The sequence below is a fragment of the Pogoniulus pusillus genome, chromosome Z (genome assembly GCF_015220805.1).
Source record: "Pogoniulus pusillus isolate bPogPus1 chromosome Z, bPogPus1.pri, whole genome shotgun sequence".
NCBI classification, from domain to species: Eukaryota; Metazoa; Chordata; class Aves; order Piciformes; family Lybiidae; genus Pogoniulus; species Pogoniulus pusillus.
In genome coordinates, this window is record NC_087309.1 from 57,853,712 (window position 1) to 57,868,607 (window position 14,896).

The 14,896-nt window shown below is 38.5% G+C and overlaps 1 protein-coding gene across 50 annotated transcripts in view; it reads right to left on the bottom strand.

Moving 5' to 3' along the window:
• PTPRD (protein tyrosine phosphatase receptor type D) overlaps positions 1-14,896 on the bottom strand; it is a 1,747,466-nt gene that overhangs the window by 375,123 nt on the left and 1,357,447 nt on the right. For 48 of the 50 annotated variants that reach the window (XM_064140351.1, XM_064140349.1, XM_064140348.1 and 45 more), the window contains one exon: positions 9,020-9,187. In XM_064140351.1, coding sequence (XP_063996421.1) covers positions 9,020-9,104 — 85 coding nt within the window. In that variant the 5' untranslated portion in view covers positions 9,105-9,187. Of the gene's footprint in view, positions 1-9,019; positions 9,188-10,131; positions 10,239-11,080; positions 11,237-14,896 lie in introns of those variants that run through there. The other 2 variants (XM_064140305.1, XM_064140308.1) reach the window with 2 other exon arrangements.

Sequence of the window (14,896 nt, forward strand, 5' to 3'; positions counted from 1 at the left end):
TTATGGATGTCCTGTATATTATTTTTTTTTCTTCATGTTTTAAAACTACAGAAACTGCCTGCCTCCACAAAAACATGAAGAAAATACCATCTTTTATCTGCATTTAATCAACCAATCTTCCACTAATTTCCTCAGACAAGACAGATGTATCATTATAGGTGTGCTTTCACATCATCCAATAGCCTCATAATTTTACAGACTCCAGTCATAATCCATACATCTGCTTCTTCATTCCCTCCTTGAAAATGGTGGACTTTCAGCTTTTCAGTCTCTTCTCACATGGCAGCCATTTACATCCTATAGACTATTCCAGCCACCATTGTTTTCACCTTAACTAACTACTAAGTTGTGTCTTCTTGATATGTCAGACTGCATTCTAGCATGGAAGATGTGAGTGCATTGAAGTTTATATCATATCAAATAATCTCCATCTTTCCTTTATTTCCCTAGGCAGAATTATTCTTAAAATTAAAATGAGACCTTTCGTGTTAAAACAAACAAACAAGCAAAAAACAAACAAACAAAAAACTCAAACAAAAAAAATTGTCATCGTCACTTTTGTACTGAGTCAGTGTCGATTACTGTTTATAAAACACATCCTGAATATTTATATAATGCATTAAAACATAACCTGGTAATATTCAGACATGTAGTACCAAGCTGCCACATAAGCAGTTTCTTCCAAAATATAATGGTCTAGAACTGGATACTAAATTACTAAATTACTGGATACTAAATTACTAAATTTGCCTCAAAGTTATTAAGCAAAATTCTCTATTTCAACCTCTGTCTATTCTACAAGAAAATATGTATCACCAGAAACAAGCCTTCGGTAATCTTTTTTTATAAACAAAAGTAATAGCAAAGATGATAAATCATTTTCCCAGTCCTGAATCTGTTTTTCTGTTTCCCTGCTCTTTTTGCACTTTGTCAGTGCAGTTTTTAAAATGAGAAACCAGGACTAGATCTGAACGGCATTATTAGCTTCTCTAGGCCTGCACAGGTAGGTTTAACTTGCCTTTGTACTCCCATTTATGCTACCCTCCATAACTGTTTCACACACAAAAAAAAAACTAATTTATTTTCAAAATAGCATTCTTTACAGATACCACTGAGCTACAGCACTTTTCATTTCAGTCCTTTGGCTGATGCTAAAATATGCGCTGTTTCACCGGAACAGAAGATTAAATGACTATTCTCTCTCCAACCCAGACATCACCTGTCAATGATCTCAAGAGCTGCTTTATACACTTTTCTGAAGCATATGTCAAATTCTGGGAACAAAAAATATTGCCCAGTCGGGAATATGGTGGAAATGTCCATATATAATTAACTCTTACTACCAAACTAAATTTAGCAGCACTTTACTTTGTTGTTTTTTACCTCCTTCTTCTCACATGCATGTGCCCCCTCCAAAGCAATCAACATAAGCGGAACATCCCATTTAAAGAGGAAAACAGAAATGGCTCTAATATATGTTCGTTTTAAAATCAACTTCTGAAGCACAAACTGTAATGAAAACTGTATCTGGTTAAGTTTCATAGCCACATTTAGTTGAAGAATTTATATCCAAATAGAATAAATTGCAAACCTCTACTAACTTATCTTCCTCAACAACAGCTTGATGGGGAAAAGGCTCTCAAAATGTCTTTTTAGCAAGCAACTCAGGAATGTGGTATACACTGTGATACTCTGTTATTCGCTATTACTTTCCACAGCAAGACCATGTCCAAAGTGCATTTACAGTCATGCTCCAGAATTTTCTGCAGGAAGTAATGAAAATTTGCCACATATTCACATTTACCTCATAATTTCAAGTATAAACAGTCTTTTATCAAAATATTCTTCCCAATTATACATGACTGTTCACTTAATAATCATTTTTTTCCTCGTAGTATGCATGTTAGACTCATGTATAATTCAGTGATAGCTACCACAGCAGTTTATCCAGAGCTGTACATTTAAGCTCCTTTTATAGCAATTTAAAACCAAAATATAAATTTATTCTTTACATTGCTACTTTTAGAATAAGGAATTAGTCAAATTAATTTGTTTGCACCACTAAAAATGTTTATTAAGAATGGTGCCTATTTCCAAATCTTTGAAAGGATTAAATAAAAAGGTATTTTTCTAACTATTTTGATTAAATACAGTTTCCAGCAGACACTATTAAGAGACATCCTATAATCATCAATGATTTTGAGATGTGGTTTCCTCTTTCAGTAGGAAAATTAATTTCTTCTTTATTTAGAGTAGAAATAGAAATGAATGGACACCTTCCTATGCATTTTCAGATCTATTTCCTAAAGCAGTTGTCAGAAGTTCTCTACTGCAACAGATGCTGTTACTCAAGTGTTTATCTCTGTTTCAGCCACTGAGATTTAAAACCCAGAAGAGAAGTGAAACTACTGTAAACCACCACAGCAGCTGTTGTGAATATAACCTAAAAAAAAAAAAAAAACCAAAAACAACAACAACAAAAAAAAAACCAACCAAACACTATGTTGCTCTTTCTTTTCCCCTAAGAACTGTTTCTGTACTATTAGTAAGCTTCAAAAGTATGAAGAGAAGTTTTTATAGCAATCTAGGAAACAGAGACATTTTGGTAGTCTCTAACTGTTCCAGAAAGGAAATATTAATGCCTATATTTCAGTGGTCACTACTGATGCTGCAGGGAATTGCACACGGTGAAACAGCTACTCCATACTGAAGTTCCACCATGTCTTGGGATACCCCAAATTCCTCTCTTCTCCCTCTCACTCCCCTCCCCTGCCTCACAGGCTTAAAGGGGTGCAGCAAAAGGTGCCTTCCTGCACATGGGCTGACCCGTGGGGAAGCCTGCAATGAAATTGGGATGATGATTGGCTGTGTTTTCATGCCCAGTATAAATGTAAATGGACACTTTGTCTAGAAAAAGGAAAAATAGAATAAGGATTTCCGCCTTAAGGGTTCCTGCCTTGAGATCTCCCATCTTGAAAGAGCTTCTGCCTTAACAGAGTGCCCTACAGGACAGGTTCCTTCTGTGATGGGACCTTTCCAGATTTGGATGGCTTCTACCTTTTCTACGACTCTTAGTTTTATCCCATCCCTGCTTCTGGATGGTTCTCCCCACTTTTGTACCCTTTTTTCAAACCAGCAGGCTTGTCAAGCCTGGGGTCCCTCAAGAGTCAGCAGCAGACTGCCCTCTCTCAGACCCTATCAGTGGCCAAATTCTTGGCTGCCTCCCGAACTGGGGGTCCCTAGCAGTTTTGGCTCTCCCCTGCCGCTCTGAAGACAGCATCATTTAATGACCACCCCACTCGGGAAGTAGTGCTCGAGACATTTCTGAGTTTGGCAGCTCCGTGACTTGCCTAAGGGCTTCTGCAGCGTGGATGCCTATTATTGGATATTGCCTGCAACGCCAGAAGGCTGCTCCTGCAGAGGAATCCAGTAAGGGATCACTGCAGAATAGCTACCTCACCTTTATAAGTAAACTTCTCCCTTAATCTTGTGCTCAGCCTGATTGATAGTAGAGTAAAGCAGTGTTTATAGCTTAGCCTTTTCCATTTCCTGACTTCCTAAATATCTAAATTTATTTATAATAACCCTTTTTGGAAGATATTCCCAATCAAACTGAATCTGCTAATAAACTAAACTAGTTTTTGGATGGGTGGGCATAAGCCAATGGGATGAGATTTAACAAGACCAAGTGCAGGGTCCTACACTTTCACCACAACAACCACAAGCAAGACTACAGGCTGTGCACACAGTGGCTGGAGAGCAGGTAGGAAGAACGGGATCTTGGGACGCTGATACATAGCAGGCTGAAGATGAGCCAGCAGTGTGCCCAGGTGGCCAAGAAAGCCAATGGCATCTTTGCCTGCATCAGGAACAGTGTGGCCAGTAGGACAAGGGAGGTTATTCTTCCCCTGTACTCAGCACTGGTCAGGCCACACCTTGAGTACTGTGTCCAGTTCTGGGCCTCTCAATTGAAGAGAGATGTTGAGGTGCTGGAGCATGTCCAGAGAAGGGCAACGAAGACGGTGAAAGGCCTGGAACACAAACCCTATGAGGAGAGGCTGAGGGAGTGCTGGGGTTGTTTAACCTGGAGAAGAGGAGGCTCAGGGGGGACCTCATTGCTGTCTACAACTACCTGAAGGGAGGCAGCAGCCAGGTGGGGTTGGTCTCTTCTCCCAGGCAAACAGCGATAGAACAAGGGGACACAGCCTCAAGTTGTGCCGGGGCTGGATGTTAGGAGGAAGTGCTTCACAGAGAGAGTGATTTCCCATTGGGATGGGCTGCCCAGGGAGGTGGTGGAGTCGCCATCCCTGGAGGTGTTCAAGGAAAGACTGGATGAGGCACTTAGTGCCACGGTCTAGTTGACTGGATAGGGCTGGGTGCTAGGTTGGACTGGATGATCTTGGAGGTCTCTTCCAACCTGGTTGATTCTATGATTCTGTGATTCTATGATTCTAAGGTTAAGAGTTAAACGTTGGTCACACAGACCCTGTCTATCAGAGAACAGGTCTTTTTGGGGTTTCCATTCTGTTTCTCTTTAAGAGAAAGATTCAGGAAGAGTGCCAATATGTTTTAAGTTTTGAGGTCCTCCCAATGATGTAGAGATGTTTCATTCCCTCTCTCAGTTTTAAGGATAGTGCTGGAACAGAAAATAAGTAATAATGACTAATGTTGGGAACTTGTTCAAAAGTATGAAGTGAGCTTACTACTTCGATCCCACTCACACTGATTTCACAGTGAGAATGGAAGGGTATAGGTTCCTTATCCATTTACAATTGCTCTGAAAAGAATCCAATTGCAGTGGCAACGTCCAGATGTATATTCTGCTCTGTAGAAGATAGCAGCACCCTGGTGCTAGCAACAGAAAAAAATGGGAAAAAAGGGAAACATAATCTTTCCATGGTAACAGAGAAAAAAAGACAAAAATTGTGTCCCTTCTGTCTTGTCTTCTGTGTTCATTCCCGGCTCAGAGGAATAAATGTAGACCTGACAACTATTCATGAATCATAGAATCATACAATGGTAGGATTCTAAAGGACCTCTGGAGATCACTGAGACCAACCCTCTGCCAAAGCAGGATCATCTAGGGCAGGCCACACAGGAATGCATACAGGCAAGTTTTGAAAGTCTCTTGTAAAGGGGACTCCACAGTCTCTCTGGACAGTCAGTTAAAGTGTTTTGCCACCCTCACAGCAACAAAGTTTTTCCTCATATTGAGGTGGAATTTATCATCACCTACTGTTTGTACCACATTAGATTGAATGCTTGCTGAAAACCACCCTAAAGGCCATAGGAGGTGGAACTTTGAAAAACTGGGACAAGCATTTAGCACAAGCAACCTGGTTGTTAAATAGTAGGGGTTCAGTAAACAGAGCAGGACCTGCACAATCAGATTTGTTACATAGTAGATGGTGATAAAAATCCTAATGAAAAACTGTTTGTGTATTTTCTCCTTTTGGGTGAAGGGAATCCTGTCTGAGGGATGGTTTCTGCTGAAGGTCCTGATCATACATACTGAGTAATGTAGAAGAGTTGTAAAATCCAGTATATTCCACAGAGAAATCTAACTTTAGCTGAGAGTCTTTAAATTCAGAATGTACAACACAAGCTGTTAGGAGTTTCTGGTTTAGGTACTATGTGGTGCTCAAACAGAGAATCCGCAAAAATCTACAGTATGTGAGCACAAACCCAATGCCACCTGGGAGTCCCTGTTCTCATCTGTGAAGAGATAAACTGCTGTTTTCTGAGCTTGTGAATCACCTACATCCAAGACAGCCAGAACTGTAAATTGAAAAAACATGAACATGTACTGTTCATTATTGTAAATATTGTTTTAGATCAGATAGTTCTCAGCAGAACTGTGATACAGAGTGGTGGACTGTGATATAGAGTGATATAGAGGAGTGGATTGTGCTGGTTTGAGGCAAATTGGAATATTTTAATGAAAGCAATTAAATCCTTGGCTGTAGGAAATAAAACAACAGTGACGGCTGCATCGCTCATTCTTCTGCTGAGAGATGCAAATAGTCAAAACACAGATAAGGTGCTCACTTCTCACACATTTGTTACTTAGTTCTTTCTTCTCTGTCTGGTTGCATATTGGGTTGTCCCCTTTTCGCATGAGAACCCATGTAATCCAGTCTAACCTTTTCCCCTAACCTCCTTGTCATCTTTTGACATCTCACTTCAGATCTCTGCAAATTTATCATGTGAGCTATATGGAGATTGATCTGGTTATTTCTGAGAGGAGGGAAAGAAGGAGAGGGGGGGAAGGTTGGTCAGGAGTCTCCTGGGTTGTCTGACTGTTTCAGGAGAGAGATTTTGTGTATTACTTCTAATTTGTATATGTCAGTATCTGTGCATATATACATATATATATATATATGCTTGCAAATTGTGCTAAGCTGTAAATATAAATCTTCATTCCGTAACTTCCACACAACTGAGTCCAGTCTGGGTGAACTCCTAATCATGTGGGGGAATGAGTAACATCCAAATTACTACAGTTCCAATTAGTGATTGTTGCCCCTCATCCTATCACATGACACCAGTGAAAAAAACGGTCTCTCTTTCTTGACACCCATCTTTCAGATATTTGTAAACACTGATAAGCAACAGAAAAAACACTCAAATGATTACCAGCATATCAATGCAGAGCCAGTGTAATATGAGATTGAGATGTAAGTTGGAATGAGAGAAGATTCATTTCTACTTTTTCTAGGTAATATGCTAGAATGCATGCAATACAGCAACAGGCTTACAGTAAAGATGAAGTGATAAATTCACTATTTCCTGTGAATCCAACTTGGGTAAACTAAGTGTAAGAGACTGTGTCTGTTTGCCACAACATTACTAGAATGTGAAAGCATCAATTGGCATCACTACTATACCAACAGTAAGGACCACATGACTAGAGGTGTCTCCAGGGACAAGGCCTCAACGACATCCCTCTGCAACGTGATCCAGCATTTTACACACTCATTGTAAAGAACTTCCTCCTTATGTCTAACCTAAATCTACTCTGCTGAAGTGAAAATCCACTGCCTCTTACAAGGCTGCATCTTGTTGTTCCATGCAGTTTCACTGAGACTTAACTTACACAAAAAGATGACCTTCTTACATCTTCCAGCCTTCATTCTGCACATGACATACCACTGATCCTAGCAACACCACAAAGTCCTCACAGCCCAGAAAACACTAATAGCTCACTTCTATTTTGTTTCATGTTATTTAAAATATAAAGGACTGATAAATGGAACACAGCAGCCTTGCAAAACAGAGTCGGAGAACTCCCTTAAAAAACTGTACCAAGACACCAGATGATTAGAAGTAAACTCCATGCTAACCTTCAAAAAAATTATCCTACTCCCCCACAGAGAATAGTAACAATAGAGGAAACCTTCTGTTTAATATAACATCATTACAGAACTCAACGTTTCTCTCAAGTACCGGACTAATGAAGGAAGCTGTGGGGTTTAACTGTCTTTTTTTCCAACTGATACCCAATTGGGATTGCCCAAACTAAAACTCATTCACTACTCACACATAGGATGTTGCAATTTCCATTTTCTAAATCAGAAAACATACACTGTATTCTAAAAACCTATACTGGTTAAGCATAGAATTTGCTTTTAAATAAGTGATATACAGAAACACGAAACATATGGCCCACTTCCCAATTAATCATTTGCTAGCTAAAGTGTTAAAATGTCCTTCACTCCACCTTAGACACAATCATCCCAGTTGTCCATTATTTACCAGTAACAGGGCCAAAGAACCTCAGCTGTCAGTACTCTAACAAACATGTATGTTTTTGTTTTAGTTTGTTTGCTGTTTTGTTTTCCCATAAACTTCGCTTCCATAGAGCTGCAGTTAAAAAGAAGTCTTATTACACGTGGACATGGAAAAAAATTCTATCTCTTTTATTGTTGCAATTTAGTATACTTAGAATGCAGGTGATAAATGTACTGAGAAGGAACTCTTCAGAATGGGTTTACCGCAAACAGATTTATCCAAACTTACTGACACAGTTTTTATTTAGGTGTGTTTCTAATTAATTCAACTTTTCCTGTTCGCATAAATGTCTGAAAAATCACAGAGGTCTTTCAAAGACAGCGCTGGAAAAAAGTTATTGACTGGTGATAAATCTATAGAGCATCAGGAAGATTAACTAGGAAAATATCCCTCAATTATGTGAACATTAACAGACACCATGCAGCAAATGTAACTGTAAGCTGGCAGTAAACCTGCAGGTCAACAGGTGGAAAACAAACGATTTTTCTCATTTGCAGATCACTCCTGCAAGAAGCCACAGGACAGCTGGGAAAAGGAGCACATAAACAAGGAAGACCTAATGATTTCCTATTTTAAAATTAGTAAATAAATAACCCAGAAAAAGATATTATTTTCCCCTAATACATAAATTAATTGACCAAAGTCCAACCATTTTCCCTCAGTACAAGTAAACATAGGTGTCTTTCTTGACTGAATTGTCATGCATTTTGACCAGCCACTAGGTTGTCAGTTCTTCTTCATTTGTTTGAATACTTTTTCAACACCTGTCAGAAATAACATATTACAACAGCTGTTATAGCAGTTACAAAGAGCCTGGAATTTTAAATAGACTGGACATTAACTGGGGAGTGATGCCTTTTTATTTTTTACCTCTTTTTTTTTCAATCTAAAGTTAAGAAATAAATATTCAAAGAATGACAGATGTCTCATTTGATTAATGCTTTGCAAGCAAGGTCAGTCTTTGTTTTGACTACAGAATTTTGTCACAATGGTTTCCACCACCTGAGTAGGAACCATTAGTTGCTTAAGAAAAAGGGGATTAAATAGAAAAATAAAGAAAGTTGCATAAATAATCTTTTTTCAAATACTAGCAGTGATCTAAAGAGGACATCACAATGTTTTAAGACTAATTCCAAAGGAAATTAATTCCAAGACACTTTAGCAACCACCAGCCAAAACCAAAACTGTTCATCATGGCCAGGACCTAAGCACAAATGAATAATCTTACTTTCAGCATCAGTATAGAGTAGCAAGCACAGGAGCACCACCACTGGCCTGAATATGTGCATCATCTGACAGCTTGGCACCAGCATGCTTTGGCAGCCTTTTTCTCACTGGCTTAGAAGCCGCTGCGAGTCTGTCCAGTCTGAAACTTCAGATGAAGTATTTTCAGAGCCTGTGGAACAGATAAGAGAAAAATACAGTTAGCAAGAACAGGTGAAGAACTTCATATTTTTTAAATATCTACAACTTGCAGCAAAACAATTATAAAAGACAAAAATCCAAGGCTGAAAAAATGAAAACAGGATTAATTTCAGGCTACTGGCATATACCAGAAGACTCAAGGTATAGTGTATGTTAGTGCTGTTCCAACATATTTCTTAGTGCGATTTTTCTACTGTAATCAAGCATGTGTCACACACACCCTGGGTCTTTTCTTGTAATCAACAGCACCTTCTGAATCACAGTAACTATCACTGTTAATGAAGTATAATGCTTCATTGGAATACTCATGTTCCAAGAAGGCAATCAAAGTAGTATCACTACCCAGAACAAAAAGTCTGTATGCAAGCAATATACTGGGAGCTGATGCCCTGGTATCTGCTAAGAGTAACAAAGCAAAATTTGCTTCATGAGGTGTTTGTAAAACTAGACATTCAAATGCTAGAACACTGTATAGTTCAACTACTTTCAAAGGTTAAAATTATTTTTGTGATTTCCTGCACGTATCTGATCTATGTCTAATAGAAAACCAGAAATCCAGCATTAAATAAAGGCCTAAGATTCCAATTCAATACATCTTATCTATCATGATGCATAACTGGGAGCAATACAGCCAAAGTACCTGAGTTTAAAAAACAGTGTCTTATTTTTGTCTGAGACGTAACATAAATTAAGGAATACAAAAACATTTGTCCTCCCACCAGAAATACTACAGATATTTCCACACAGCCTGATGTTGTCACTAAATTAGCACCGAAAGTCAAGATTACTTTTCAAAAGGTCTGCAACACGTAAGATTTGGCAAGTTTAATACTATCTTTTTCATTACTGGGCAAGTGGTTTCCATGAATTGAAAGATAAAAGCCAAAAGAGCAGATAAAAAATTATATTAATTACCATTCCACTAGGCAGATCTTAGATTTATGAGTAGTACAGAGAGCCCATTTTACAGTACAGTGCAATGTTCAAAGAATATACTCAAAGAATACATGAGCAGCTGTTAGAAATCTATGTTTGTTAACAGTTTCCTTTGTAAAACTATCTTTTGTATCAGATACTACCATAAAAAAAAATAAATCTAAGAAATCTTAAAGGGGTAAACGCTGAAGGCACCACATCCACTCTCTCATTGCTACCATCTTCATGCCAGCATTTCAAATGATAGTGAAGTCCACAAGACATCAGTCCTGTCAGACTACATTTGCATCTGTGCATCTGTCAACCACTACATAACAATTCCAATATTATCACAAATATGAGGATGCATGAAATGTACTTTCAGCAAAATTATGAGTTGGTTTTTTTTGAGTTTGGTTCATTAAGACTGAAAAAAAATACAAAGGAACCCTGAACCATAGGTAGCTTCACTTGTGCGCAAAACTTCATCTTTTTACCGACAGCAAACACACCAGCTGGCATGTGAAACAGAACAACAGAAATATGAGTACTAAGATATCAAACTCATCACCCGAAGGCAGGGGAGGAGTGGAGCAGAAGCAACACTGATAATTAATAAGAGGAGCAGAGGAGGGGATTAAAAAAGGGCACTGGAGATTATTTTCACACACTGCAAATACTACCAAAATACTGAATGTGGTATCTAACATTATAAAACCCAGAACTATTATCTGCTTGGTGAATAACGGGGAATTAAAAAAATCTCATGATCCTGATTCATGTATGTGTTTATATCATTTATATTGTCTGCAAATCAAGGAATGCTTCACAAAACCTGGCAAATAACAATACAGTTTGTTTGCTTGCTTGTTTGTTTTTAAAATTAAACTCAGCACTCCATTCTTTCACTCTAAATGTACATTCAATCTCAGGGGAATACAGAACTCACCCTCACTGTTTGGAAGCTGATACTCATTACCATTCACATCATAAAACTATGAGTCCTCAGTATTTTCTTTCTTTGCGGCTTACTAGTGTCATGGCTTTAGCCAACTTACAAACACACTAAGGTTTCCAGGAGAACCTTTGCCTCTTGTTTTCTCTCTTTGCTTATGGCTCCACAGCTAACTTCTATTAGTTAGTATTTTAGGTAAACAGAAGCACGTGAATAAACAGGGCAGATGGGTTTGATTTCTTTCAAGTGAAATGAAGACAATTACTGGAGGCATGCAGATGATAGGCTGAGACTAGACAAGCAAGCCAAGAGACATTCAGGTGTTAATAAGGTTCTCCACACAAGTCTGGCTTAGCTTTACCTACAAAATGCATGGATTCAGTCAGGGACCCTTCTGCTAACAAGTGGAGCAACCCTGAGATGGATAGTCATCTGGCATGCAGGTCTACACTTGACTTATTTGTGAAAACTAACACAGAGACTTAATAGAAATTAAACGGAATTATCAAATTAATATTAACTTCCAATCAAATCACCTTCATAACTCCAGAGTAAAATATTCATCTAATGAAATACTAATTTTTACACTAAGTAGCTTCTTCCCTTTTCCATTTACTCTTAAAAATAGTTTGCTACATCCAAAGTGAGACACTAGGCAGTGCAAACACAAAGAACAATTGCAGAACCAGGTTATCCCGGCCTTGGCCCCAGAGGGATAACATTTGTCTCACTGAATTAATCCAGAGCGAGGTACTCTCTTAGCAGCCCCTGTTACAATATTCACACTGCACCAGTGCAGAAAGGTGGGTTACTCCTTGGTAGAAAACTGAACACAACAGCTACAGAGATCAGCAATTATTAAAAACCAAAACAAACATAAAAACCCCATCAACTCTTTTTGAGATGCTTTAATAAAAACTAGTATTCTTTTAAATAGTGTGTAACTGCTGTATTAATTAATCAAAAATACCTCTTGCAGTACATTTAGAAAAGGTACCACAATTGATATTTTTGGTCTCTTTATTCAGACAAAAAGATTGTTAATACAAAAGTGAAAACCTAAGAGTGGAGGAAGGTAATAGATGGATCATTAGCACAAAAGTTACTCAGAGGATGGATTTCCCCTGATTGGTGGCTATCTATCAATAGATAACATAGAGCCAGAGATGCTCAGCACTCCCAGAGCATTCCATAAAGAGACATGAAAGAATTCTTTTTAGCTTGGGCAAGTCAGATGATAGCACTTGGGCAAAGGCAAATGTACCAACTATCCTCAAAAGGATCAGCTGAGTGAATGAAAAATCTGAACAGTGAATTACTTCCCTGCAGTCTGTGTACTTTGGTACCAAAATTGAACTTTTAGATGCTAATGCACTACACTGGAGGAGACAGTCCCTGCTCCAAGATAGTGGAAGTTCTAGAAGATGTCTATCCACAGAGAAACCTTTGAACAAGAAAAAAGAGTAAATACTAGTTTTATTTATCTGTTTGTTTTTCCATGTTTCGATGTGCATGTAAATGCTTGATAACTCAATACAGTAATTCTGAACAGCAGGGAAGAGCTCTCAGTAGAGGTAAGAACTCTTTTGTGTTGTTACACAGAGTTTCTTATGCAACTTTTTTAAATTTTGAAAATTTCAGACATAGTTCACAGCCATCTCTGGTCTGCTGCCAGGACTTTCAGGAAAACAACTGGATGCACCTTTTTTTTTCCATCTTCTTTTTTTCTTTTTTTTTTAGAAAAGAATGTTTCTCTACAAACAAGTGGCAGGCAAGGACTATAACAGAAGACTATGCTGACATTCTGTTTCAACACTTTATTCACACATCCTAAATTAAAGAAATCTGAGACATCTGCAATCCTAAATTACATCCATCCCTCGCCAGATTTCTACCATATATATGGAAGTGAAAAAATACAAAAAAACCCCACATTTGAAATGTTATAGAACCATGAAAAGGATGAAGTGACAACATTCCGTATCTTTGCATATCAACCAAGATCTCTCCTTTACAAAGAAAATGAACAGAACTCATTTAGAAATCTAGCTGCAAAAATCTGACTAACAGCTGAATCATTTCAGAAAGAATAGGAAAAACGTGTCCAGAGAAGGGCAACAAGGCTGGTGAAGGGCCTGGAACACAAACCCTATGAGGAGAGGCTGAGGGACCTGGGGTTGTTTGGCCTAGAGAGGAGGAGGCTCAGGGGTGACCTCATTGCTGTCTACAACTACCTGAAGGGACATTGTAGCCAGGGGGAGGTTGGCCTCTTCTCCCACGCAACCAGCAATAGAACAAGGGGACACAGTCTCAAGTTGTGCCAGGGGAGGTATAGGCTGGATGTTAAGAGGAAGTTCTTGCCAGAGAGAGTGATTGGCATTGGAATGGGCTGCCCAGGGAGGTGGTGGAGGCACCATCCCTAGAAGTGTTCAAGGAAGTGTTCTGTGGTAAAGGGTTGGACTTGATGATCTGTGAGGTCTCTTCCAGCCCTGATGATACTGTGATACTGTGTGAAAGACTGGATGAGGCACTTGGTGCCATGGTCTCGTTGACTGGATAGGGCTGGGGGATAGGTTGGACTAGATGATCTTGGAGGTCTCTTCCAACCTGGTTGATTCTATCATTCTATAAAAATGTGTTATAGTAATGCTCATAAGCTGTTTAAATTTACCAATTCAGAAATATTTCTAAGCAAAACAATGTCTTTCAAAGGAATTTCTTCCAAGGAATGACTGTCAAAAGTTCTACATTTGACTAGCTCTTTTATTGATTAAATGTGACTAAAGTTTTCATCATTCACCTGCTGGAGAAGTTTCATGCTTCATTCTACTTTTATTATTAAAAGGCTGAAATGCAAACAAATGATTAATGAAATTTAAAAGACAGATGTGTTGAGTGTTCAAAAGCTTAGTCTTATCAGTCCCTGGCTAACAATATACCTTAATGGTCTTCTGTCAGTCCAAAATGTCTCTATTACAGTTACCTTACCCTGAAGCAGCAAATTTTTAAACTCAAGCAGAACCTTGAAGTGGAATTTTGCTTACATTAATCAACTTAATATAAAAAAATCATTAAATGTTTTGAGTTGGAAGAGACCTTTAAAAGTCACCTAATCCAACCCTACAGTGAAGGAAATTGTTTATATCAGGTGGCTCAGAGTCCTATTCAACCTGACTTTGAACATTTCCAGGGATGGGACACCAATCACCTCTCTGGAAAACCTGTTCCACTGCTTTGTCATCCTCAACAAAATTATCTTTTTCATTAGATCAAGTTTAAACCCACCCGCTTTTAGTTTAAAACCACTGCCTATTACAACAGGCCCTACTAAGAAAATTGTACCCATCTTCCTTATAGGCCCCCTTTAAGTGTTGAAAGACCACAATAAGGTACCCCCAGGGCTTCCTGTTCTCCAGTATATTCAGCCTGTTTCCACATAATAATTCTATTTTGGACTTCAACAAATATTCCTCTGTTACCACACAAATTAGAAACTCGATTTTCAAAAACCAAAGAAAACAGGCAATTAAGAAATTAATGTGATTAATAAAGTAGTTCAGAAAGGGAGAGAAAGAGAGAAGGAAGGAAGGAAGGAAGGAAGGAAGGAAGGAAGGAAGGAAGGAAGGAAGGAAGGAAGGAAGGAAGGAAGGAAGGAAGGAAGGAAGGAAGGAAGGAAGGAAGGAAGGAAGGAAGGAAGGAAGGAAGGAAGGAAGGAAGGAAGGAAGGAAGGAAGGAGTTCCTAAATAAGAGGACTTAAAATAAGTGTCCTGACTTGTGTGCATTATTATAATCTTCCTCCAATCACAGAAG